This window comes from Pelophylax lessonae (assembly GCF_965119305.1).
Source record: "Pelophylax lessonae genome assembly, chromosome: 7".
Classification (NCBI taxonomy): Eukaryota; Metazoa; Chordata; class Amphibia; order Anura; family Ranidae; genus Pelophylax; species Pelophylax lessonae.
The window spans coordinates 489,203-515,477 of record NC_138774.1 but is presented as its reverse complement, the minus strand read 5'-3'; the positions used below and the strand labels follow the sequence as shown (position 1 = coordinate 515,477).

Below are 26,275 nucleotides of genomic sequence, written 5' to 3'. Positions count from 1 at the left end.
CACCCACTCACCACAGGGTACCAGCCACGCACCCACCACCCACTCACCACAGGGTGCCAGCCAGCCACCCACCCACCACAGGGTGTCAGCCACCCACCCACCCACCACAGGGTGCCAGCCAGCCACCCACTCACCACAGGGTGCCAGCCAGCCACCCACTCACCACAGGGTGCCAGCCACCCACTCACCACAGGGTACCAGCCACGCACCCACCACCCACTCACCACAGGGTGCCAGCCAGCCACCCACCCACCACAGGGTGCCAGCCACCCACCCACTCACCACAGGGTGCCAGCCAGCCACCCACCCACCACAGGGTGCCAGCCACCCACCCACTCACCACAGGGTGCCAGCCAGCCACCCACTCACCACAGGGTGCCACCCACCCACCCACCACAGGGTGCCAGCCAGCCACCCACTCACCACAGGGTGCCAGCCACCCACCCACCCACCACAGGGTGCCAGCCACCCACCCACCACAGGGTACCAGCCACGCACCCACCACCCACTCACCACAGGGTGCCAGCCAGCCAACCACCCACCACAGGGTGCCAGCCACCCACTCACCACAGGGTACCAGCCACGCACCCACCACCCACTCACCACAGGGTGCCAGCCAGCCACCCACCCACCACAGGGTGCCAGCCACCCACCCACTCACCACAGGGTGCCAGCCACCCACCCACCCACCACAGGGTGCCAGCCAGCCACCCACTCACCACAGGGTGCCAGCCAGCCACCCACCCACCACTGGTGCCAGCCACCCACCCAATCACCACTGGTGCCAGCCACCCACCCACCACAGGGTGCCAGCCACCCACCAACCCACCACAGGATGCCAGGAACCCACCCACCCACCACAGGGTGCCAGCCATCCAGCCACCCACCACAGGGTGCCAGCCAGCCATCCACCACAGGGTGCCAGCCAGCCATCCACCACAGGGTGCCAGCCACCCCCCACCACAGGGTGCCAGCCACCCACACACCACAGGGTGCCACCCACCCACAGGCCCTGTACCAGCCACCCACCCACCACAGGGTGCCAGCCACCCACCCACCACAGGGTGCCAGCCAGCCATTAAGCATTAAACAAAAATTAACTTGTTCAGTACCAGATTTGTGTCAAAAATTGTCTTTATTTTTTAAAACTTTAAATGTCTAAAATATCGACCGATACTGATACATTGTGACCAAAATATCGGTATCAGTATTGGCCCAGAAAAAACATATTGGTCTGTCCCTAATATATATATACACACAGTGTATGTACATTTCTATATACCTCCATACCCTTTATATATACTCTCGTATACCCGGTGCCTTTTTGGTTTTGTATTGTATAGTAAATGACTGTAAATTCTGTGCCGTCAGATGATGCCAGCCCGTTCAGCGTGCCGGTGGACCTCAGCGCCTATCCCCTCTATTGTACGGTGGTGGCCTATCCTACGGATCTGAGCACGGTGCGGAAGCGTCTGGAGAGCCGATACTACAGGTGAATGTTGTGTGATTGGTCGGGGGGGAGGGGGGGGGGTATAGCTTATCACCAATCACCTCCAGGATGCCGGCTGTTGCCTCTCTGAATCTAGAGTCACTTTGTTAGAAGAGGGCCGGACTTTAGGATTGAAGTGTCAGTAACGCTAAACTCTTTTGTGAAAAGTCGATGTCAGGAAAAATCTCACAAATAAAAGCAACCAGCACTAAATATTTTTTTTTCTATGCATGTCACCTCCCATGTTGCTCATTTTGGGCGTTTAATCACCTGGGAAGTGGGCGGGGCCGAGTTGCAGTGCGTCACATGTTATCCTTATGTAAGCATTCCTCCCGGTCTGCCCTGCAGTCATTGGTGGTGCCATCCATGCTCTCCATAGGAGCGGCCGCCGATCAGCAGTACTACAGTGAGGGGAAAAAGTATTTGACCCCCGGCTGATTTTGTAAGTTTGCCAAAGAAATGATCAGTCTATAATTTTATTGGTCGGTTTATTTTACCAGTGAGAGGCAGAATAACAACAAAAATATCCAGAAAAACGCATTTCATAAAAAGTTATAAATTGATTTGCATTTTAATGAGTGAAATAAGTATTTGATCCCCGACCAATCAGCAGATTTCTGGCTCCCAGGTGTCTTCTATACAGGTAATGAGCTGAGATTAGGAGGATTCTCTTATAGGGAGTGCTCCTAATCTCAGCTTGTTACCTGTATAGAAGTCACCTGTCCACAGAATCAACCAATCAGATTCCAATCTCTCCACCATGGCCAAGACCAAAGAGCTGTCCAAGGATGTCAGGGAGAAGATTGGAGACCTACACAAGGCTGGAATGGCTACAAGACCATCGCCAAGAAGCTTGGTGAGAGGTGACAACAGTTGGTTGGAAGAAACAGAAAATAACTGTCAGTCTCCTCAGTCTGGGGCTCCATGGAAGATCTCACCTCCTGGAGGTTCAATCAGCTGGGACCATCGTCACCAAGAAAACAATTGGTAACACACTACCCCATGGAGGACTGAAATCCTGCAGCCCCTGCAAGGTCCCCCCTGCGCAGGAAATCACATGGTACAGCCCGTCTGATGTCTGCTAATGAACATCTGAATGATTCAGAGGAGAACTGGGTGAAAGTGTTGTGGTCAGATGAGACCAAAATCAACTCAACTCACCGTGATTGGAGGAGGAGGAATGCTGCCTATGACCCCAAGAACACCATCCCCCACCGTCACACATGGAGGTGGAAACATTATGCTTTGGGGGTGTTTTTCTGCTAAGGGGACAACTTCACCGCATCAAAGGGACAATGGGCGGGGCCATGTACCATCAAATCTTGGGTGAGAACCTCCTTCCCTCAGCCAGATGGGTCATGGATGGGTCTTCCAGCATGACAATGACCCAAAATACACGGCCAAGGCAACAAAGGAGTGGCTCAAGAAGAAGCTCATTAAGGTCCTGGAGTGGCCTAGCCAGTCTCTAGACTTTAATCCCATAGAAAATATGTGGAGGGGAGATGAAGGTTGGAGTTACCAAACATCAGCCTGGAAACCTTAATGACTTGGAGAAGATCTGCAGATAGGAGAAAATCCCTCCTGAGATGTGTGCAAACCTGGAGGCCAACTACAAGAAACGTCTGACCTCTGTGACCCCAACTACAAGAAACGTCTGACCTCTGTGACCCCAACTACAAGAAACGTCTGACCTCTGTGACCCCAACTACAAGAAACGTCTGACCTCTGTGACCCCAACTACAAGAAACGTCTGACCTCTGTGACCTCTGACCTCTGTGACCCCAACTACAAGAAACGTCTGACCTCTGTGACCCCAACTACAAGAAACGTCTGACCTCTGTGACCCCAACTACAAGAAACGTCTGACCTCTGTGACCCCAACTACAAGAAACGTCTGACCTCTGTGACCTCTGACCTCTGTGATTGCCAACAAGAGTTTCTCCACCAATTACGAAGTCATGTTCTGTGAAGGGGATCAAATACTTATTTCACTCAATAAAATACAAATTAATTTATAACTTTTTTGAAATGCGTTTTTCTGGATATTTTTGTTGTTTTGTCTCTCACTGATAAAATAAACCGACCAATAAAATTATAGACTGATCATGTTGTTGTCAGTGGGCAAACCTACAAAATCAGCAGGGGGTCAAATACTTTTTTCCCTCACTGTATCTGCCCCAAATTCACATGCGGCTCCTCCTGACAGGGTAGGTAGGGTTAGTCACAATAGTGAGAGCGTCGCTGTCATGGGGCGGGGCGGCGCGGGGGGGGGGGGGAGTTCGTACATCAGGATGACATATAATGATCTGTGTCTTCGTCCGGCCAGGGCAGTGCAGAGCCAGGCGTTCACTTAAAGCGGTAGTATACCGAATTTTGTGACTTTTACCTACAGGTGAGCCTATAATGCGGATTACCTGTAGGTACAATTAATGTCTCCTTAACCTGCACGGTTTTGGAGATATTACCACTGCATGCAGCCGCTGACGTCTGTGGCGCACTCGCTCTGAGGGTCCGGCGGAACTTCAGAGCTGCTTGCCGGATCTTGCCGGAAAGTGAAACTCCCGCGCGCATGTGACGTCATCGCGGCTCCGGCCACTCGCAGCGCCGGAGCCGCCAAACCCGGAAGAAACACAAAGGGAGCTGTCAGCTCCCACAGCGGTGTCCGGGGGTCCGTGTCGGGGCTTCGTTCTAAGGTAAGTGTTTCATAATGAGCTAGTATGCGATGCACAACTCATAATGAGCTAGTATGCGATGCACAACTCATTATGCCTTTGTCTTGCAGGGTTTTTTTTTTCAGTATAGAACCGCTTTAACCAACCAGGTTACCGTACACAGAGTGTGCATACAGCAGTGACAACACTGCAATAAGTAGGCCTGCAGATCGTTGTCAGACCAGGAGGAGGGAGCCCGTCAGTGAAATGTATTATTGAAGTGAAGGGTTCAATGTGATTTCTGTTTTGGGGTTTACTCTTATTCTTGTCCAACGAATGACTCTGTGACCCCAAGAAGTGCACCTTCATTGGCCTGGGGGGATTCCCTGACCCAGGAAGTACACCTTCATTGGCCTGGGGGGATTCCCTGACCAAGGAAGTACACCTTTGTTAGACCGGTGGGGGAATTCCCTGACCCAGGAAGTACACCTTCATTAGCCTGGGGGGATTCCCTGACCCAGGAAGTACACCTTCATTAGACCGGGGGGGATTCCCTGACCCAGGAAGTACACCTTCATTAGACCGGGGGGGATTCCCTGACCCAGGAAGTACACCTTCATTAGACAGGGGGGGATTCCCTGACCCAGGAAGTACACCTTCATTAGACCGGGGGGGATTCCCTGACCCAGGAAGTACACCTTCATTAGCCTGGGGGGATTCCCTGACCCAGGAAGTACACCTTCATTAGACCGGGGGGGATTCCCTGACCCAGGAAGTACACCTTCATTAGACCGGGGGTTATTCCCTGACCCAGGAAGTACACCTTCATTAGACCGGGGGGGATTCCCTGACCCAGGAAGTACACCTTCATTAGACCGGGGGGGATTCCCTGACCCAGGAAGTACACCTTTGTTAGACCTGGGGGCGATTCCCTGACCCAGGAAGTACACCTTTGTTAGACCTGGGGGCGATTCCCTGACCCAGGAAGTACACCTTCGTTTGACTGGTGTAACGTTAGAAAATCATACCTCGTTAGAATTCCATACCCTCGTCACTTCCTGTCCGAAACAGCTGAGCAGCGTAGGAGTGCGCATGCTCAGAGCCCCGGATACATCATTGAACAGCAGAGAAGTTGACAAGTGCGCATGCTCGGAGTGAATGAAATTATCACGGTAGTGTGTGTAATGTTACACTTGCGGCGGTTACATAAAACATGTCGGCTGCAAAATGGGTCATCTCCGCTCCTATCCCGGTCACTTCCCTGATCTCGGCTAATAAATATAAAAGCGGTGGTGGGTGTATGAAATGTAAATGACGGAGATCTCGGCTCCGTGATCCGCTTTTATATTTATTAGCCGAGATCAGGGAAGTGACAGGGATAGGAGCGGAGATGACTCATATTGCAGAGGAGCTGTTTTAATGTAACCGCGGCAAGTGTAACATTACACACACTACTGTGAGAAATCCATACCCTCCATAGGTGCACCGGAAGTGACGAGGGTGTGGTTTTCTCACGGGTATGGTTTTTTCACAGAACACCGGGGGGATTCCCTGACCCAGGAAGTATACCTTTGTTAGACCGGGGGGGATTCCCTGACCCAGGAAGTACACCTTCGTTTGACCGGGGGGATTCCCTGACCCAGGAAGTACACCTTCGTTAGACCGGGGGGATTCCCTGACCCAGGAAGTACACCTTTGTTTGACCGGGGGGATTCCCTGACCCAGGAAGTACACCTTTGTTAGACCGGGGGGGGGGGGATTCCCTGACCCAGGAAGTACACCTTTGTTAGATCGGGGGGATTCCCTGACCCTGGAAGTACACCTTCGTTATTAGACCGGGGGGATTCCCTGACCCAGGAAGTACACCTTTGTTAGACCGGGGGGATTCCCTGACCCTGGAAATACACCTTTGTTAGACCGGGGGGATTCCCTGACCCTGGAAGTACACCTTTGTTAGTCTGGGGGGATTCCCTGACCAAGGAAGTACACCTTCGTTAGACCGGATGGGGATTCTCTGACCCAGGATGTACACCTCTGTTAGACCGGGGCGATTCCCTGACCCAGGAAGTACACCTTCGTTTGACCGGGGGGATTCCCTGACCCTGGAAATACACCTCTGTTAGATCGGGGGGATTCCCTGACCCAGGAAGTACACCTTCGTTTGACCGGGGGGATTCCCTGACCCAGGAAGTACACCTTCGTTAGACCGGGGGGATTCCCTGACCCAGGAAGTACACCTTTGTTTGACCGGGGGGATTCCCTGACCCAGGAAGTACACCTTTGTTAGACCGGGGGGGGGGGGGATTCCCTGACCCAGGAAGTACACCTTTGTTAGATCGGGGGGATTCCCTGACCCTGGAAGTACACCTTCGTTATTAGACCGGGGGATTCCCTGACCCAGGAAGTACACCTTTGTTAGACCGGGGGGATTCCCTGACCCTGGAAATACACCTTTGTTAGACCGGGGGGATTCCCTGACCCTGGAAGTACACCTTTGTTAGTCCGGGGGGATTCCCTGACCAAGGAAGTACACCTTCGTTAGACCGGATGGGGATTCTCTGACCCAGGATGTACACCTCTGTTAGACCGGGGCGATTCCCTGACCCAGGAAGTACACCTTCGTTTGACCGGGGGGATTCCCTGACCCTGGAAATACACCTCTGTTAGATCGGGGGGATTCCCTGACCCAGGAAGTACACCTTAGTTAGACTGGGGGGGGGGATTCCCAGACCCAGGAAGTATACCTTAGACCGGGGGGATTCCCTGACCCTGGAAGAACACCTTTGTTCGATCGGGGGGATTGGCATTTGATAAGTCAGGGACCTAGTATTGGAATGGATCTAGATTCAGGGAGGCACACAGAGTGGGGCAGTATGTGCAGCCAGGTGCGGGTGTCCCTTGTGGGCCCTCTTACCATCTTCTGCCAGTGAGACTCTGCGGCACTCAGTGTGGTGCAATTATTCCTATCATTGAAGTTCTTTTCTTGTATTCTGTAGGAGGATTTCAGCGTTAATCTGGGAGGTGCGTTACATCGAACACAACGCCAGAACCTTCAACGAACCCAATTCTCCCATCGTCAAATCCGCCAAAACTGTGACCGACGTCTTACTGCGATATATTGGGTGCGTCCGCCTCTCATACTGCTTCTCTGCTGGGCTGTGATTGGCTGGATATCTGCCTTGATATGTGTGTGGGTTGGGGGAGCTGTTAATAACCTGCCTATAGGGATAGGACATGTGTATTGGGGGGGGGGGGGGGGCTGTATATATCCTATGGGGGGGGGGCATGCCATGTTTATGGGGAGCTGTATATTTCTTGCTTATAGGGGGAGGACATGTATGGGGGAGGGGGGCTGTATATCTCTTGCTTATAGGGACGGTGATGTGTATTGGGGGGTGTATATCACCCCTGTTTTCAGAAGGGGGGGGGGGGGTCTCTGGGCTTCTATTACAACTTCTTTACAGTTCCTAAGCCAGACTTCGACATCTGGCCAGTTCAGGTTCTCAGCAAACTCCTGAGGGTAAAGAAATTCAGGATGGAGGCTTCCCGGTCATTGATTGCTTTGCTTCATCAGGGGGTCCCCTACACTGGTCTGTCTGCCTTGGTGGTCTTCCTGTCGGGGTGCAGGCAGATCCCTACACTGGTCTGTCTGCCTTGGTGGTCTTCCTGTCGGGGTGCAGGCAGATCCCTACACTGACCTGTCTGCCTTGGTGGTCTTCCTGTCGGGGTGCAGGCAGATCCCTACACTGGTCTGTCTGCCTTGGTGGTCTTCCTGTCGGGGTGCAGGCAGACAATGCCATGCCAGGGGCATACACCAGCCATTAAGGTAGGACAGGACGATCTGCTGCTCAGAAAGAGGTGGATTTGGCCTTTTCTTGGGTAGAATTTCACATTCCGTCCCCCGTTCAGCTTTTCGTGTTCCCAACATGGAAATTTGGCTGGTGGAATTTCTCAGATGTCAATCACTAAATCTGGGGGAGTTGGCCCTTCCCCCAAAGGTGATCTGTCTGCGGGGGTAAATGCCGAATGTGGATCTGTCGGTGTCCAAATTCAACAGCAAGTTGGGGGGGGGGGGGGTGGTTATTCCTTTTAGTTTTTTTTCCTGTGTCCATTCACCTGAAGGTGGCAGTATAACCCAAGTAGTTATGAATATGAAGTCTAAAATCCCGCCTATAGGGGAGGACAGGAGGGGTGTGGTTCTAGGAGGGTGAAATTAAAGGGGGGCTCCAGGATCATTTCCGTATCGGGGGAATTACTTTTTGCCCCTCTAAACGTTACAAAGATAATATTGTGTTTATTACACCTACCATCGTATTGTCATTGCTATGACAGCTATGTCCCGGACATAGGGAGGAGCTATCGGTGCAGAGTGGGAGGAGCTATCGGTGCAGAGTGGGGGCGCCGCTGGAACCAACTACAGGTCCCATCGTGCGGGGGAAGGGTAGCGGTTGGTGGGATTGCGGCTGATCTTCTATGTATAGTCACCTATCTATGTCTGCATGGTAGCGCAATGCTCAGCCAGCCGCAGTAGGTGTGTCACAATGGGCGGGACTGACCAGAGCCTGAGCTGCCTGGCTCCTCCCACTGCAGCATCACCGCTACTTCAGAATGAAGCGCACAGGCGATGGCATGTGATCGGGGGATGGGGAGGGAAATGACGGGAAGGCGGAGTCCAGGGATGGGTTGGGAATTATTTTCTGATCTTTGCGGTGGAATTCGGTGCGGAATTCGGTGCGGCGGTCTGCGGTTGGTATATTCTGGCCAATCACACGCCCCCGTTGTATCACAAACCGCCTTCAGATCAGCACTACTGACCCGTGTGTGCGCTGTGCTTGCAGGGACGAGGATTGCACAGATATCTTAGAGATCTACAATCAGATCAAATCTGAGGATGCCGGGGAGGAGGAGGAGGAAGAGGAGGTGAGATGTCTTCTGTACTAGCCAATGAAATCCACTTCCTGTGTCTCGTGTGTTACATGTTTTGTCTTCCCCCTTCATGAAGCAGGGAGCGGCTGTGGAAATGGAATCGGACGGACCGGGGACATCTGCAGGGCAGACAGTCAGCAAACCTCTGGTGAGAGCGCATTTCCTTATCTATGTCTGTGTGCTGCTATGAGTGACCCCAGTGCTACCCCCCCCCCCCGCTACCATCACCCCACACCCCCCCACCCCCTCTGCTACCATCATTCCCCCCTCCACCCCCTCTGCTACCATCACCCCACCCCCTGCTACCATCACCCCCCCCGCTACCACCCCCCCCTGCTACCATCACCCCACACCCCCACCCCCTCTGCTACCATCATTCCCCCCTCCACCCCCTCTGCTACCATCACCCCACCCCCTGCTACCATTACCCCCCCCCCGCTACCACCCCCCCCTGCTACCATCACCCCACCCCCATCCCCCCCACCCCCCGTGCTACCATCACCCCACACCCCCACCCCCTCTGCTACCATCACCCCACACCCCCACCCCCTCTGCTACCATCACCCCACCCCCCATCCCCCCCACCCCCCCGCCACCATCACCCCACCCCCATCCCCCCCACCCCCTCTGCTACCATCATTCCCCCCTCCACCCCCTCTGCTACCATCACCCCACCCCCCTGCTACCATCACCCCCAACCCCCCCGCTACCATCACCCCACCCCCCTGCTACCATCACCCCCCCACCCCCCTGCTACCATCACCCCACCCCCCTCTGCTACCATCACCCCACCCCCCTGCTACCATCACCCCCCACCCCCCCGCTACCATCACCCCCACCCCCCTGCTACCATCACCCCACCCCCCTCTGCTACCATCACCCCACCCACTCCCCCTGCTACCATCACCTCACCCACCCCCCTCACCCCCTCTTCTACCATCATCCCCCCAACCCCCCCTGCTACCTTCACCCCACCCCCTCACCCCCTCTGCTACCATCACCCCACCCACCCACCTCCCTGCTACCATCACCCCTCCCGCTACCATCACCCCACCCACCCACCCCCCGCTACCATCACCCCACCCACCCACCCCCCCGCTACCATCACCAACCCCCCCACCCCCCTGCTACCATCACCCCACCCACCCCCCCTGCTACCATCACTAACCCCCCCCTGCTACCATGACCCCCCACCCCCCCTGCTACCATCACCCCCCCCCCCCCCCCCCTGCTACCATCACCCCCCCCCCCCCACCTCCTGCTACCATCACCACCCACCCCCTCTGCTACCATCACTCCCACCCCCTGCTACCATCACCCCCCCCTGCTACTATCACACCCCCCCCCCCACCTCCTGCTACCATCACCCCCCCCCCCCTGCTACTATCACACCCCACCCCCCCACCTCCTGCTACCATCACCCCCCCCCTGCTACTATCACACCCCCCCCACCTCCTGCTACCATCACACCCCCCCCCCCCCACCTCCTGCTACCATCACCCCCCCCCCCACCACAACACCCCTGGCATCCCTTTAGAGGTCCATGCTCCTCCCTGCTGGTTTGTGGGTGGTGCAGTTTTAGTTGTGCAATCTGCAATATGCAAATATCATTCAAAATGCCTAGATTGGTGGGTGTCAGTCTGGAGAAGTGGGTGTTCCCAAGCAGGCTGTATTTGCATAGGTAACGCCCACAGGAAATGACGAGCCTCCATGATTGAAAGAACTGAAATCCAATGAATGAAAGGGGCGGGGCCAGGGACAGTCAGGCTGGGGGAGGAAAGGACTAGATCCAGGGTTGACAACCTCAACACTCAACGCTGTTGCGGAACTACAAGTCCCAAGATGCATTGCGAGACTGAGAGCCATTGGCATGACTCCAGAGAGAAGGGGGATGATGGGAGTTGCAGTTTCAGTATGGCTGCAGTGTCAAGATTGCCTCCTCCCTTTTTTCTTTTTTTTAATGTGCAGTGGTGCAAATCCTAAAACAAAGAAAGGTGCATGTGAACACGCACACACGCCTGAGGGCCACACATCCCCCCCCCCCCCTCCTAGACTTCAGGGCAAGTCTGAGGACTCCCACCCTCCATCTTAGTGAGTAAAAACACACACAAGTGAAAGTGACAAAACGTGGGAGAAAGAAATAAGTGGCCTTGCATGGTGCAGCGTCCGGGCCCTGAGGCCTGGGAACAATCATTGCCCCGGACTTTAGCTAAAAGGCACAGTGCAGAAAAAGTGTTTGGTGACAATACGCGGGTTCACACATTGGGAGGCCAACACCCGAGTGTTACTAAGAGCACCTCCGGGGGAACCACTCCCAGGGGGCACAGACACCCTGCGGACTCCCTGCCTTCCCAGACCATGGCCCCCAGGGGGCACAGACACCCCGCAGACTCTCTGCCTTTCCATACCATGGCCCCCAGGGGGCACAGACACCCCACGGACTCTCTGCCTTCCCAGACCATGGCCCCCAGGAGGCACAGACACCCCACGGACTCTCTGCCTTCCCAGACCATGGCCCCCAGGAGGCACAGACACCCCACGGACTCTCTGCCTTCCCAGACCATGGCCCCCAGGGGGCACAGACACCCCACGGACTCTCTGCCTTCCCAGACCATGGCCCCCAGGGGGCACAGACACCCCACGGACTCTCTGCCTTCCCAGACCATGGCCCCCAGGGGGCACAGACACCCCGCAGACTCTCTGCCTTCCCAGACCATGGCCCCCAGGGGGCATAGACACCCCACGGACTCTCTGCCTTCCCAGACCATGGCCCCCAGGGGGCACAGACACCCCGCGGACTCTCTGCCTTCCCAGACCATGGCCCCCAGGGGGCACAGACACCCCGCAGACTCTCTGCCTTCCCAGACCATGGCCAGACCAGGGAGACCTCTCAAATCAGGAGGTAATGGACCATTCCAGCTTTCCCAGGGAGAATTTACCCCCGGCCCCCGATGACCTATGGGCACTCAGTGGTTTCCTGCCGATACGAACCTTCCAGGTCCCCATCACTCAGCAGGTTTGCTTAGCCACCACCCAACCTTGGCCAGGTCAGATGACGGCACAGCGCCCCCACTGGTTCACTGATAAGAACAGATACTACACTTGATCTTCGCTAAAAGGCCCGAAGATTGCCTACCCCTGGGCTATATGATGCTGGACGTCCTCCAATCAGGAAAGGCTGGATCTGACTGGCTGCAGCTTCTAATGTATATTGTGAGAAGCTCACAGTGTGCAGTGAAATCAGAGGAAGCCGTTACAGTCCAGGAGCCGGTACCATTGTGCAAGACGGGGGGGGGTTGAAGACACGGCAGCCATAAAAGTGGATTGTGGGTAATAACTGGTTCAATAGGACGAGGCAGATCCCCCAGCATGCTCCCTGATCTCCTTTTAGAATTGGACGCTCTCGGGTCTCCTGCAGCCGGCCTCTCTTTTCTGTAGCCAGCGTCCTGTAGAGGCACAAGGGGGGGAGGGGGTGTTAGCGCCATGGCAACCATCCCCTGACTCATCGGTCGGAGATTGTACCGCTGCGTCTCTCTATAAGCTCCCGCTGAGCTCCTAATAACGGGGGAGGGACAGACAATAAACTAATAACCGTCTATATTATCTCTTAGGTGACGCGCCGCACCAAGCGGGATCTCCTGCGCTCCAATCCCGACTCATGGAAGGACAAATGTAAGGAGCTCCTGGACCTGATCTACGAACGTGAGGACTCTGAGCCCTTCCGACAACCCGTCAATCGAGTGTCCTACCCAGTGAGTGCGGTCATGGTGGGGGCCTGCAAAGGGCGCAATTCCGGGTCTGTTTAGGGTGGAGTACAGAGAGACCTCTCTAATGGGTCAGAACACAGCAGGATGGGGATATGAAGTGAATGGGGAACATGAGGTGCCACAAAGAAGTGCCCAAAACCGTCAATAATAGCGAATAAAAAGGAACACAAGGGGGCGCCAGCTAAGTGCAGCAAAACTCACAGAAATAGCATTTTCCTTTTGACTCATGAACCCATTGCTGCTGCACTTAGCTGGCACCCCCAAGTGTTCCTTTTTGTAATTTCAGAGATTCGTTCGGTGGAGCTGCCTACTGAAGTACAACGCACTTCCTATGGGATTTTTATTAACTACTACTGCTACAAAAGTGTATCTCTAAACCTTTATCCAGGGGGGTAGAAGGGTAACTTATGTGGATGGGGCATTAGGATTTGTTTGCCCCACTTTTTTACACAATTGACAAAGCGAGAGAGAATGACCTTGTCTGTACATAAACAGAGCGCAGCTCGGCCCTTCCCCACCCCTGCTCTCCCCTCACAGGATTTGACTGACAGCAGGGGGAGACAATGGCCACATTATACTTTCTGGGGAGCACTGGTCACATTAGAGTTCCCCAGGGGCACTGGACACATTTGTCTTCCTGTGGAGCGCTGGGCACATTAGACTTCCTCAGGGGCTCTGGACACATTAGACTTCCTGGGAGCGCTGGACACATTAGACTTCCTGGGGAGCGCTGGGCACATTAGACTTCCTGGGGAGCGCTGGGCACATTAGACTTCCTGGGAAGCGCTGGACACATTAGACTTCCTCAGGGGCTCTGGACACGTTAGACTTCCTCAGGGGCTCTGGACACGTTAGACTTCCTCAGGGGCTCTGGACACGTTAGACTTCCTCAGGGGCTCTGGACACGTTAGACTTCCTCAGGGGCTCTGGACACGTTAGACTTCCTCAGGGGCTCTGGACACATTTGTCTTCATGTGGAGCGCTGGGCACATTAGATTTCCTCAGGGGCTCTGGACACATTAGAATTGCTGGGGAGTGCTAAGCACATTAGACTTCCTGGGGAACGCTGGACATAGACTTCCTGGGGAGCGCTGGGCACCTTAGACTTCCTGGGGAGCGCTGGGCACCTTAGACTTCCTGGGGAGCGCTGGGCACCTTAGACTTCCTGGGGAGCGCTGGGCACCTTATGCCTCGTTTCCACTGAGCGGATCGGTTCGGGTCAGTTCGGTACGGTACGCTAATTTGAGTGTTTCCATTATGAAAGTGGCCCATACAACCGAACCAAACCCCACCATTCCTGGTCCTGCTTCAAATGTAGGGCCATAGGAAATGGTACGGTACGGTTAGGGCGGAGCTACTGGCGTCACACGATAGATTCCACTGATTGGCGGACAGGAAAACTTCAATGCTCCCATCAAATGAAAAAGCAAAACAAACACCTCATTTGGTGTAAACCCTGCATGGTCCCTGGTGGCCCGACTTGCAGTGGAAACGCTCACCTGAATAGACCGGACCATTCTAACCCTTCCAAACTGTACCGACCCGAACCGTTCCGCTCAGTGGAAACGAGGCATTAGACTTCCTGGGGAGCGTTGGGCACCTTATACTTCCTAGGAAGCGCTGGGCACCTTAGACTTCCTGGGGAGCGCTGGACACAGACTTCCTTGGGAGCGCTGGACACGGACACATTCGACTTGCTGGGGAGCGCTAAGCACATTAGACTTGCTGGGGAGCACTAGGCACAGACTTGCTGGGGAGCACTGAACATATTAGGTTTCCCGAGGAGCGTTGTGTACATTAGACTTCCTGGGGAGCACTGGACATATTAGACTTCCCGGGGAGCACTGGACATATTAGACTTCCTAGGGAGCACTGGACATGTTAGACTTCCTGGGGAGCACTGGACATATTAGGTTTCCTGAGGAGCGTTGTGTACATTAGACTTCCCGGGGAGCGCTAGATATATTCAACTTCCTGGGAAGCACTGGACACATTAGACTTCCTGGGGAGCACTAAGCACATTAGACTTCCTCGGGAGCACTGGGCACATTACACTTCCTCAGGGTCTCTGACACATTAGACTTCCTGGGGAACACTGGGCACATTACACTTCCTGGGGAGCGCTGGGCACATTCGATTTCCTGGGGAGCGCTGGGCACATTAGATTTCCTGGGGAGCGCTGGCCACCTTAGACTTACTGGGGAGCGCTGAGCACATTCGATAGACTTCCTCAGGGGCTCTGGGCACATTGGACTTGCTGGGGAGCGCTGGACACATTCGATTTGCTGGGGAGCCCTGGGCACATTAGACTTGCTGAGGAGCCCTGGGCACATTAGACTTTCTGGCAGACTTGTATAAAGTACTCTAAATTTCTACTTGAGTAAAAGTACAAGTGCTCGATCAAAATGTTACTTGAGTAGAAGTGGAAGTGCTCGCAGAAAAAGTTACTTAAGTAGAAGTACTAAAGTATTCAACATTTTTTTTACTTAAGTATTGCAAGTAGTTTTTTCAAAAAATTTGCTACTTAAGTACTAAAAGTAAAAAGTACCAGTAGTTTTGAAAAAAAAATTCTACTCAAGTACTGAAAGTAGAAGTACAAGTACTGTGTTATGTAGTTATTAAAGAAAGAAGTCAAAAGTTTGAACATCATATTGTTTTTTATTATTTCAAATGATTTATTCAAATGATTAACCTGTGTTTGTTAGTAGTTTCTTGATGCACTTTAAGCGCTGTAGCACCATTTTATTTGTTTGTTTCATATTTTCTTTTTATTGGAAAGATTTGGTATAGCAGCTTTTATTATACACAGCCTTTATTTTCGTATGCGCTGATTTACAAATTACATTATACACATTTTTTTGAGCTTTATGCAACCTGCCATCTACTGTTCTGGCAGTGGTAATTTTTTTTAAAGTAACGAGTAACTATGCAGCACAAAAAAAAAATACTTGAGTAGAAGTATCGAAATCATCGAAAAAATGTAGTGAAGTAAAAGTAGAAGTAGGAGAAAAAAATTCTACTTTAGGAAAGTACAGATACCGCATTTCGGTACTTAAGTACAGTACTTAAGTAGTTCTACTTCGTTACTATACATCTCTGCTTTCTGGGGAGATCTGGGCACATTAGTCTTGCTGGGGAGCCCTGGGCACATTAGACTTTCTGGGGAGATCTGGGCACATTAGTCTTGCTGGGGAGCTCTGGGCACATTAGATTTGCTGGGGAGCGCTGGGCACATTAGACTTGCTGGGGAGCTCTGGGCACATTAGACTTGCTGGGTAGCTCTGGGCACATTAGACTTGCTGGGTAGCTCTGGGCACATTAGACTTGCTGGGTAGCTCTGGGCACATTAGACTTGCTGGGGAGCACTGGGCACATTAGACTTGCTGGGGAACCCTGGGCACATTAGACTTGCTGGGGAGCCCTGGGCACATTAGACTTGCTGGGGAGCCCTGGGCACATTAGACTTGCTGGGGAGCCCTGGGCACATTAGACTTCTTAGGGGGCTCTGGGCAAATTAGACTTTCTGGGGAGCGCTGGACACATTAGACTTCCTCAGGGCTCTATACACAGTAGACTTCCTGTGGAGTGCTGGGTACATTAAACTTCTTCAGGAGCTTTGGACACATTAGACTTGCTGGGGAGCGCTGGGCACATTAGACTTCCTCAGGGCTCTATACACAGTAGACTTCCTGTGGAGTGCTGGGTACATTAAACTTCTTCAGGAGCTTTGGACACATTAGACTTGCTGGGGAGCGCTGGGCACATTAGACTTCCTCGGGCTCTGGGCACATTAGACTTCCTTGGGAACGCTGGACACATTAGACTTGCTGGGGAGTGCTGGGCACATTAGACTTGCTGGGGAGCGCTGGGCACATTAGACTTGGTGGGGAGATCTGGACTCATTAAACTTGCTGGGGAGATCTGGACTCAATAAACTTGCTGGGGAGCCCTGGGCACATTAGACTTGCTGGGGAGCCCTGGGCACATTAGACTTGCTGGGGAGCCCTGGGCACATTAGACTTGCTGGGGAGCCCTGGGCACATTATACTTGCTGGGGAGCCCTGGGCACATTAGACTTCTTAGGGGGCTCTGGGCAAATTAGACTTTCTGGGGAGCGCTGGACACATTAGACTTCCTCAGGGCTCTATACACAGTAGACTTCCTGTGGAGTGCTGGGTACATTAAACTTCTTCAGGAACTTTGGACACATTAGACTTGCTGGGGAGCCCTGGGCACATTATACTTGCTGGGGATTCCTGGGCACATTATACTTGCTGGGGATTCCTGGGCACATTAGACTTCCTGGGGGGCTCTGGGCAAATTAGACTTTCTGGGGAGCGCTGGACACAGACTTCTTGGGGAGTGCTGGGTACATTAGACTTCTTCAGGGGCTCTGGACACATTAGACTTCCTCAGGGCTGTATACACAGTAGACTTCCTGGGGAGTGCTGGGTACATTAGACTTCCTCAGGGGCCCTGGACACATTAGGTTTCTTAGCACGGGGCATCTTACACTTTCTGGGGAGAGCTGTGTTAGCAAGCTTTTGAAGTGTTCAGTTACATGTTGTGCACCGTGTCTTGGAATTTGCTGCACCGTGTGTTGAAATTTCCTGGTGTTTCTCTAAGTTCTCTCCTGTCCTCGTCTACAGGATTATCAGGACATAATAGAGACCCCAATGGACTTCAGCACTGTAAAGGCCACATTGGAAGGCGGCAACTACAGCGACCCCCTGGAATTTTCCCGAGACGTCCGGCTGATCTTCAGTAACTCCAAAGCTTACACTCCTAACAAGAAGTCCAGGGTAAGAGGAGGAACACCTCAGGAAGTACGGGAGACGTAACGCTCATTGTTGAAGGCCTCCAGCCTTGTACCTTCCATGGTTGTAGGCCTTTAGGATTCAGCACTGCTTGAAGCTTGCTAAAAGCCTTCTAAAATCGAACAGCTTGTTTAAAGCTACAGAAAATGAAACCTTATCCCATTCAGATTATACGGCTCCGCCTCCATATTGTTCCCTCTGGTCCCTTCAGTTTGGTCTGAATCTCTTCCTTCATGTTCTGTCCTCAGATCTACAGCATGACGCTGCGATTATCGGCTCTGTGCGATGCGTACATCAAAGACATCATCTCCGACTACCGGCTGGCTATGCAGCTACAGCAACGTAAGAGGCAGCGCTACCGGAAGAGGATCCACAGCAGCAGCAGCAGCTCCAGGTCCAGCAGCCGGGGGTTGAGGTGAGACGCTGGGAAACCTTCGCACACAGATTGTGAGGGGTTTAAAGCCAGGGTCTCCAAACTACGGCCCGGGGGCCACATCTGGTCCACAGCTAGCGCCAGTGACATATCCTCCGGCTCAGTATTGGTGCACTGACTGTAAGGGGGGACTTTGAAGTGATGGGGGTGGAGGTTTACGATGTTAAGAGGGGCTTCTGATGTGATGGGGGAGGAGCTTCTAATGCATTTGGGGGGCTTCTGATGTGATTGAGGGAGGCTTCTGATGTATATGGGGGGGACTCTGAAGTGATAGGGAGGCTTCTGATATAATGGGTGGGGGGGGTGGGGCTTCTGATGTGATTGGGGAGGGCTTCTGATGTGATTGGGGGGGGGTTCTGATTTGAGGGGGAGGCTTCTGATGTGATGAGGAGGGGGGGCTTCTGATGCGAAAGCGGGACTCTGAAGTGATTGGGGGCTTCTAAATGAAAGGGGGGCTCTTATGTGATGAGGGGCTTCTGATGTGATGAGGGGGGGGTTTGATGTGATGGAGAGGCTACTGATGTGATGGGAGGGGCTTCTGATGTAATGGGGGGGAGGGGTTCTGATGTGATGGGAAAGCTTCTGATGTGATGGGGGGGCTTGTGATATGATGGGGAGGCTTCTGATGTGATGGGGAGGGGCTTCTGACGTGATGGGGGGGGGGGCTTGTGATGTGGTGGAGGGTGTCTAATATGATGGGGGGCTTCTTATGTGATAGGGAGGCTGGTGATGTGATGGGGAGACTTCTGATATGAATGGGGGGGGGGGCTTCTAATGTGATGGGGAGGCTTGTGATGTGATTAGAGGGGGGGGGGCTTTTAAATTTATGGGGGGAGCTTGTGATGTGATGGGGAGGCTTCTGTTGTGATGGGGAGTTTGGATATAAGAGAGGTGGCTTCTGATGTCATGGGGGGAGGGGTTGTGATGTGATGGGGGGCTTCTAAAGTGACGGGTGGCTTGTGATGTGATGGGGAGGCTTCTGATATAATAGGGAGGGGTCTCTGATGTGCTGGGAGTCTTCTCATGTGATGGGGGGCTTGTGATAAAAGGAGGGGTGGCCTCTGATATAAGGGGTGGTGGCCTTTGAAATAAGGGGGGTAGCTTCAGATGTGATGGGGAGGCTTGTAAGGGATAGGGGACTTGTGATGTGATGGGGAGGCTTCTGATGTGATGGGAGGGCTTGTGATAAAAGGAGGGGGTGGCCTTTGATATAGAGGGTGGTGGCCTTTGAAATAAGGGGGGTGGCTTCTGATAGAAGGGGGAGTGGCTTCTGATGTGAAATGATTTCTTATCATTATATCAGTCCCCATATTTCTGTAAATGACAGTGTGGCCCTCGTACGGAGAAGTTTGGAGACCCCAATATAAAGCTATCCATAGATGTGAGACGTCCATCACCTGATCCAGCAGGAACCGGATTGGTTAAACATCCTGAGCCTGTGAGGGTGTCAGACACGTGGAAGGGGTTAATATAATTTTGGGGTCTGACACCTCCTAACCAGTAATTGGGATTGTAGCTGTTGTTTCCCCCCTTGAAGCTGATGATGGGAGTGTTTATCAGCGACTCGTCCTCTACGCGTTTTGCAGCCACCCGCAGACAGATCGGCTCTTCTTCTTTCTATGTTTGCTCTCTGATTGGTCGTTCATTTTTCTGCCACAATTAATGAATTTCTTCTTTTCTAGTCCAAAGCCAAAACCCAGGAGAACGCCCCAGAAAGTGAATCCGAACTCCACCCTTCCTCTCTCCCGGAGCTCCTCCTCTTCTTCCTCTTGCTCCTCCTCCTCCTCGTCTGACAGTAAGTACAGCACTGACTCCATGTTACGTCTACCTAAATAACGTCTAATGAAAGCTCCAAACCAACCTCCAGGATTCCAGATTCAGTCAGTGGGATTTTTAGAACCTAAGGAGAAGTAAATAAAAGAAGTTGGTTGTTGGGGTTTCCCCTACATTTAGAGACCTCAGATTGAAGCTGCAATGAAATTCTCTGCATGTATGGGTGAGCATTGTGCAGCTTGTAGGCTTCTTCACAATGACCTCCTTTACCCTCTTCACAATGACCTCCTTTACCCTCTTCACAATGACCTCCTTTACCCTCTTCACAATGACCTCCTTCACCCTCTTCTCTCTTTAGTGTCCGATTCTCCGGCTGAACCCGACAACCTCTCCGCTGGTGAGGAAATGGAGAAGCAGCCGTCATCTTCCGGATCCAACGAACAAAACAAGAACGACTCGGAGCCGGAACCAGCGAGCAGTACGAAAAGCAGACCCTCCCCTGTGAAGGGTAATGACCGGAACCCCTCTACTGCTAGATCTATCGCATTGAAAGCCGCCTCCATCATTTCCAATGTCCATGACTGGTTACATACAAGCTGAGAGATGGAATCAGGCTTGCAGAAGGAATGGCTTCTCAGCTGATGGGGAGGGAAGAGGTGGTGCATAGCCGGGTCTATGGGAAGGGGGTAATTGGTTGGGCCTGTGAAGAGAGAAGGGAGGAGAAGGTACTTAGATTGGCCTGTGAGGAGGGGGGGGGGGTCCTTGTTTGGGCATGTAGAGAGGAAGAGGACCTTGGTTGGGCCTACTGGAAGGGGGGGGGGATACTTAATTGGGCTGATGGAAAGGTGGGTTACTGGGCATGTGGAGAGAAGAGGTATTTGGTTGGGTCTTTGTGGAGAAATGGTCCTTGATTGAAACTTTGTAGAGGGGAGGTACTTTGTTGGGCTGGTGGGGAGGGAAGGTACATGGCTTGGCCTGTGGGGAGGGAAAGGCCTTCAGAGAGGGAGAGTTCTTGGTTGGACCTTTGAGAAGGGGATTGTCGGGTGGGGGGGGGGGGGCACTTAGTTGGACCTATGAGAAGGAGTGGTCCTTAGTTGCACTTAAAGGGATGGCAGGTACCAAGAGGGAAGGTACTTACTGGGAGCTGTGGGGAGGAGAGATACTTAAATGGACCATTGAGGAGGCGAGATACTTAGTTGGGGTTTTTAGGAAGGGAGGTACTTTTTTGGGCCTGTGTGGAGGGAAGACCATCAGGGAAGGAGAATATATAGCTGGACACTTGAAGAATAGATGGGGCGATTTAGTGGGACCTGTGAAAAAGGGAGGTAGTTAGCTCAATGTGGAGGTGAGGTACTTAGTTGGGTTTATTTAGAAAGGGGGATACCTTTGGGGTTGTGTATGGAGGGGAGGCCTTCAGAGAGTAAAAGTACTTAGTTGTACCTTTAAAGGGGGGGGAGGGGGGTACTTATTTGGACCTGTGATAAGGGGAGGTACTTAGTTGGGCCTATGGGAGGAAATGTACTTACTGGGGACCTTTGAGTAGGGGAGGATCTTAGTTGGACCTTTGGGGAGGGAAGGAGAGGTACTTACCTGGGCCTGTGAGATTGAGAGATATTTAGGTGGGCCTATGGGGACTCAAGGTTCTTGGTTGCATCTTTTGAGAAGGGGATGAACTTAGTAGAGCCTATGTGGAGGTACCTACTTGGACATTTAAGGAGAAGAGGTATTAACTTGGCCTGAGCCAATGAGGACAGGAGGTTCTTAGCTGGACCTTTGAGGAGTGGAGGAACTTGGTAGAGCCGATGGAGGGGGGAGATTCCTAATTAAACCTTTTTTGGATGGGGGTTTCTTATTAGGGCCTGTGAATGAGGGGATGTACTTAGTTGTGTTCAGATTTCGTTTGACCTTTGAAGGAGGAGTGTTCAAAGTTGGGCATGTTAAAATAAAAAGTACTTAGTTGGGCCTATTGGGACTGGCGGTTCTTAGTTGGACCTTTGTGGAGGAGAGCAAATAAGCTGAGCCCATGGGAAAGGGAGGTTCTTAGATTTGAGGAGGCGAGGAGGTACTGATCTGGGACTGTGAGGAGGAGAGGTACTTAGTTGCGTTCATGTTGAAGGGAGCTTCTTAGTTTGACCTTTAAGGAGGAGGTCAGGTAACTAATTGGACCTGTGAAGAGGGGAGGTACTTGGTTGGGCCTACAGTAAAGGAAGGTACTTAATTTGGCCTGTGAAGAAGGGAAGTAGTTAGCTGGGCCTTTGAGCAGGGGAGGTACTTGGTTAGGCCTGTGGGAGGGCAGGTTCTTAGTTGGACCTTGAGATTGGGAGGTATTCAGTTGGACTTCATGAGAGGAAAGTTAACATGTTCTGTTAACATTCTACAAGGAGGTGAGCTAGATAGGGAGAGACCTGTGAATGTGGTGTATCTGGATTTTGCTAAGGTTGGGTCGACAGGGACGGTAGGTACTTGGTTGGGTCTACAAGGACGGTAGGTACTTGGTTGGGTCGACAGGGACGGTAGGTACTCGGTTGGGTCTTTAGGGACGGTAGGTACTTGGTTGGGTCTACAGGGACGGTAGGTACTTGGTTGGGTCTACAGGGACTGTAGGTACTTGGTTGGGTCTACAGGGACGGTAGGTAATTGGTTGGGTCTTCAAGGACGGTAGGTACTTGGTTGGGTCTACAGGGACGGTAGGTACTTGGTTGGGTCTACAGGGACTGTAGGTACTTGGTTGGGTCTACAGGGACGGTAGGTACTTGGTTGGGTCTACAGGGACGGTAGGTACTTGGTTGGGTCTACAGGAACGGTAGGTACTTGGTTGGGTATACAGGGACGGTAGGTACTTGGTTTGGGTCTACAGGGACGGTAGATACTTGGTTGGGTCTACAGGGACGGTAGGTACTTGGTTGGGTCTACAGGGACGGTAGATACTTGGTTGGGTCTACAGGAACGGTAGGTACTTGGTTGGGTATACAGGGACGGTAGGTACTTGGTTTGGGTCTACAGGGACGGTAGATACTTGGTTGTGTCTACAGGGACGGTAGGTACTTGGTTGTGTCTACAGGGACGGTAGGTACTTGGTTGGGTCTACAGGGACGGTAGGTATTTGGTTGGGTCTTCAGGCAGGAGACAACTTACGAGGAGGCATCATTAGTGGTGATAAGGGGACTGGAGGACCTCTGTTATAAGGAACAACTACAAACATTAAACTTATTCCCCCTCTAAAGAAGACACACAGCCACTCAATGAAGTTGGACGAGAGGTAGTTCGATCTTAAACTATGCAAGGGGCTGTTTAGCTTTAGAGCGGTGAGGATGTAGAGCTCCCTTCCACAGTTGATGGTGTCAGCAGGGAGTGAATGCACTGTACAGGGATATGGAAATTGGTAGTGACACTCACTCAGATTTAACTGGGTAGACTGGTGTTTTTATTCAGCCTTACCAACTATGTACTTAAGATGATCCAAATGGGGTGGGAGAGTGACGCAGTCTTCCTTATGCAGGTAAAAGATTTTGGATTGCATGAATTGACCCCCTTCCCTCTAGCATTGTATTTGTAAGACATTCTGTTTTGTCTTCTGGATTTAACCAGAGAATTTCTTTGTCTCCCAGTGGAACACACCAATGGTCCTCTTGTGAACGGGAATGAAGGAGAAACCCCAAAAGCCAGAAGAAGAGTGCTGAGTTCCTCAGATGATGAAAGCGTGGCAGAACCACAAGAGAAGATGCAGGATAATGATAATGATGATGACGATGATGATGATAAAGCTGAGAAAGACAAAGATGCAAACAAACCCCCCCAACCCCCTTCAGTAAGAGACTTGGAGTCCAGCTCAAGTTCTAAGAGTGAGTCTGACTGCAGTTCTGACTCCGATTCCTCCATCAAATCCGACCAGGACTACGTAGACGGCGATCACGATTACACCAAAGTGGCGCGGACTAAACTTAAGCGCAAACTTCCAGACACCACCGGTGACAAGAATCCCAAAAGAAAAGGGCGAGGACGTGGAAGGGGGCGGGGAAGGGGCAGGGCTAAAGGTTACAGTTTAAGAGGGGTAGAAGCCAAGAAAGGACGAGGTAGAGGCCGAGGACGAGGCATGAGCAAAACCCCGCAGAGCCCAGCAGTAAAGATATCCGACGAGGACGCCGGCGACGAGGACGAGGCGGACGACGGTGCAGAAAGCGATTTTGTAGAGCTGGAAAGAAAAAAGCGCCGCATCAACACCAGGAACCAAGGCCGAAGGACTGTGCTGTACAACGACGACGACTCGGACATCGACCACGAGGTTCTGCTGCAGTTCGATGATCCGTTGAACCTCGGTACATCCAGGTCGGGGCGGGTGCGGAAGATGACGGAGAAAGCCAGAGTCAGCCATCTGATGGGATGGAACGGGTGACACCATGGGCGGCCATTAATATTTTAAAGGGTCTATCAGCTGCAGGGATTTCACCGGAACAAATTCCTCGGTGGATCTCCTTAGGACATTTTTGCTCTTTACGGTGGTGCTTCTTTCCTTTTATTTTTTTCAATGCAATCGCTCAAAGTATTATCCAGTTGCATTTTCTAAGGGTCGTCCTTATTTATAGGGTGTCCCCGGACTCCGCAGCCACAACACTATGGTATAAGGTGCCGCTTTCCATACCAGTGATATGGACACCTTTTTTATGGTGATAGCTTTTGTGTGTGTAATATAGAGTTAAGCACCTTTTTATAGAGAATTTTATACGGTTTTGTGACGCTTGGAGTACAGAGAATGATATTTTTTTGCACAAGATACCAACCCTGATGGCAGCTGCAAATGTGTTTACACTTTCTAAATCTTGGGGATCTCCGTGACGCCGAACCTCGGATGCCAAATGTTACTTTTCCCGCTGCTTTGTTCCATGTGGTGTTATGGCAGCTGGGATTCTATTCATGTCTCTCTCCTGTCGTTTTAACAGTAAATAGTATTTGTGCCTTTGTTAATCGCCCCCTCCCCCACATCATACTCAAACAGAATCTGCCAATCCAGTTTTCCTCCAGTTCACAGCCATTTTGAGTTGCGGCCTCTAACTACCTCGGAAGTGTTAGTGGACACGGGCGGTGAGCAGCATTCCTGCGTTTGTGCCCATTCTGGCGGTCATGTGCCGCCCAAAGCATGTCTGATATCAGGGTCAAGTCCAAAAATGAAGCCGTGCTCCTGGCGGTACTCGATCCTTCGGATATTGGGTGCTCTCCAGCCATGGTGCCATGGCGGAACCAGAGAGAGAAGATACATAGTCACCAGCATTCATTGTGAAGGCCAGCAGGCTCACGTCCTTAAGGCAACCCTGAGGAAGTGACCCTCAAGGCTCCGAAATGTTGGTCTGACTTCACAATAAATGATCCGCCTTTATCTGGAGTGCCGGTAACTTTGCATCTTCCATATGGGGATCACATGCGATGCACTGCACTGGGTTTACTTCTGTGTTTGCACTCTGGAGATGCTTGTGAAGGACGTAGTTTAGTCATATTAATATTTATTGTATTTTTATTATTTGCCAGTTCCATATATTGTCCTCTTCGCAGGGATATTCATAGAACAACAAAAGCCTGGTGCTCTTCTCAGAGGCTTTAACATATTCTATATGTAGAGATGATGCAGCTTGGAATCTCGTCTCTGAGTTCAGAGTAAAGTCGGTCAATTCTCTGTAAATACGGACAGAGGAGTTTGACGGCTCGCTCTTTCGGGACCCTTGGAAGGTTCCAGGTTATTGGCAGCTCTCTCTTTTTGGACCTTCAGAAAGTTTCTATACAGGTCAAAGTTTATTGGCGGCTTGACCTGCTTGTGGGACCCACAGAACGTTCCTGGACAGGCTAGAATTTTTTGGAGGACCAGTCTTATGAGACTTTCAGAAGGTTCCTGGACAGGGCAGAATTAATTGGTGAGCCACTCATGTGGGAAACCCTAAATGGTTCCAGAAAGGCCTTAGCTTATTGGTGGCTCCCTTTTGGGGGAACTTCAGAAGATTCCCAGACAGGTCAGAGTTTATTGGCAGCTTGCTCTTGTAGTACTTTCAGAAGGTTCCTGGATAGGCTGGAGTTATTGGTGGCACGCTTTAGTGGGACCCTCAGAAAGTTCCTGGACAGGCTGGAGTTTATTGGAGGCTCAGTCTTGTAGGGACCCTTTGAAAATTCCTGGTTAGGCTGGAGATTTTACAGCTGGTGTTTGGCCCTTGTTGGACCTTCAGAAGGTTCCTGAACAGGCCAGAGTTTATTGGTGGCTCAATCTTGGGGACTTTTAGAAGGTTTTCAGACAGGCCGGAGTTATTGGCAGCTCACTCTTGTGGGACCCTCAGAAAGTTCCTGGACAGGCTGAGGTTTATTGGAGGTTAAGTCTTATGGGACTTTCAGAAGATTCCCAGACAGGCCAGAAATAATTGGTGAGCTACTCTTGTGAGAAC

General features: G+C 52.1%; 1 protein-coding gene across 2 annotated transcripts in view; it reads left to right on the top strand.

Moving 5' to 3' along the window:
• Window positions 1-25,127, top strand: part of BRWD3 (bromodomain and WD repeat domain containing 3) — a 100,080-nt gene extending 74,953 nt beyond the window's left edge. Inside the window, exons 31-40 of one of the 2 annotated variants that reach the window (XM_082263367.1) lie at window positions 1,372-1,492; window positions 7,137-7,262; window positions 8,979-9,060; window positions 9,143-9,214; window positions 12,678-12,818; window positions 17,492-17,635; window positions 17,899-18,065; window positions 19,766-19,878; window positions 20,215-20,364; window positions 23,465-25,127. In XM_082263367.1, coding sequence (XP_082119493.1) covers window positions 1,372-1,492; window positions 7,137-7,262; window positions 8,979-9,060; window positions 9,143-9,214; window positions 12,678-12,818; window positions 17,492-17,635; window positions 17,899-18,065; window positions 19,766-19,878; window positions 20,215-20,364; window positions 23,465-24,249 — 1,901 coding nt within the window. In that variant the 3' untranslated portion in view covers window positions 24,250-25,127. Of the gene's footprint in view, window positions 1-1,371; window positions 1,493-7,136; window positions 7,263-8,978; window positions 9,061-9,142; window positions 9,215-12,677; window positions 12,819-17,482; window positions 17,636-17,898; window positions 18,066-19,765; window positions 19,879-20,214; window positions 20,365-23,464 lie in introns of both variants that reach the window. The other variant, XM_082263366.1, reaches the window with a different exon arrangement.
• The last annotated feature ends 1,148 nt before the right edge of the window (window positions 25,128-26,275 follow it).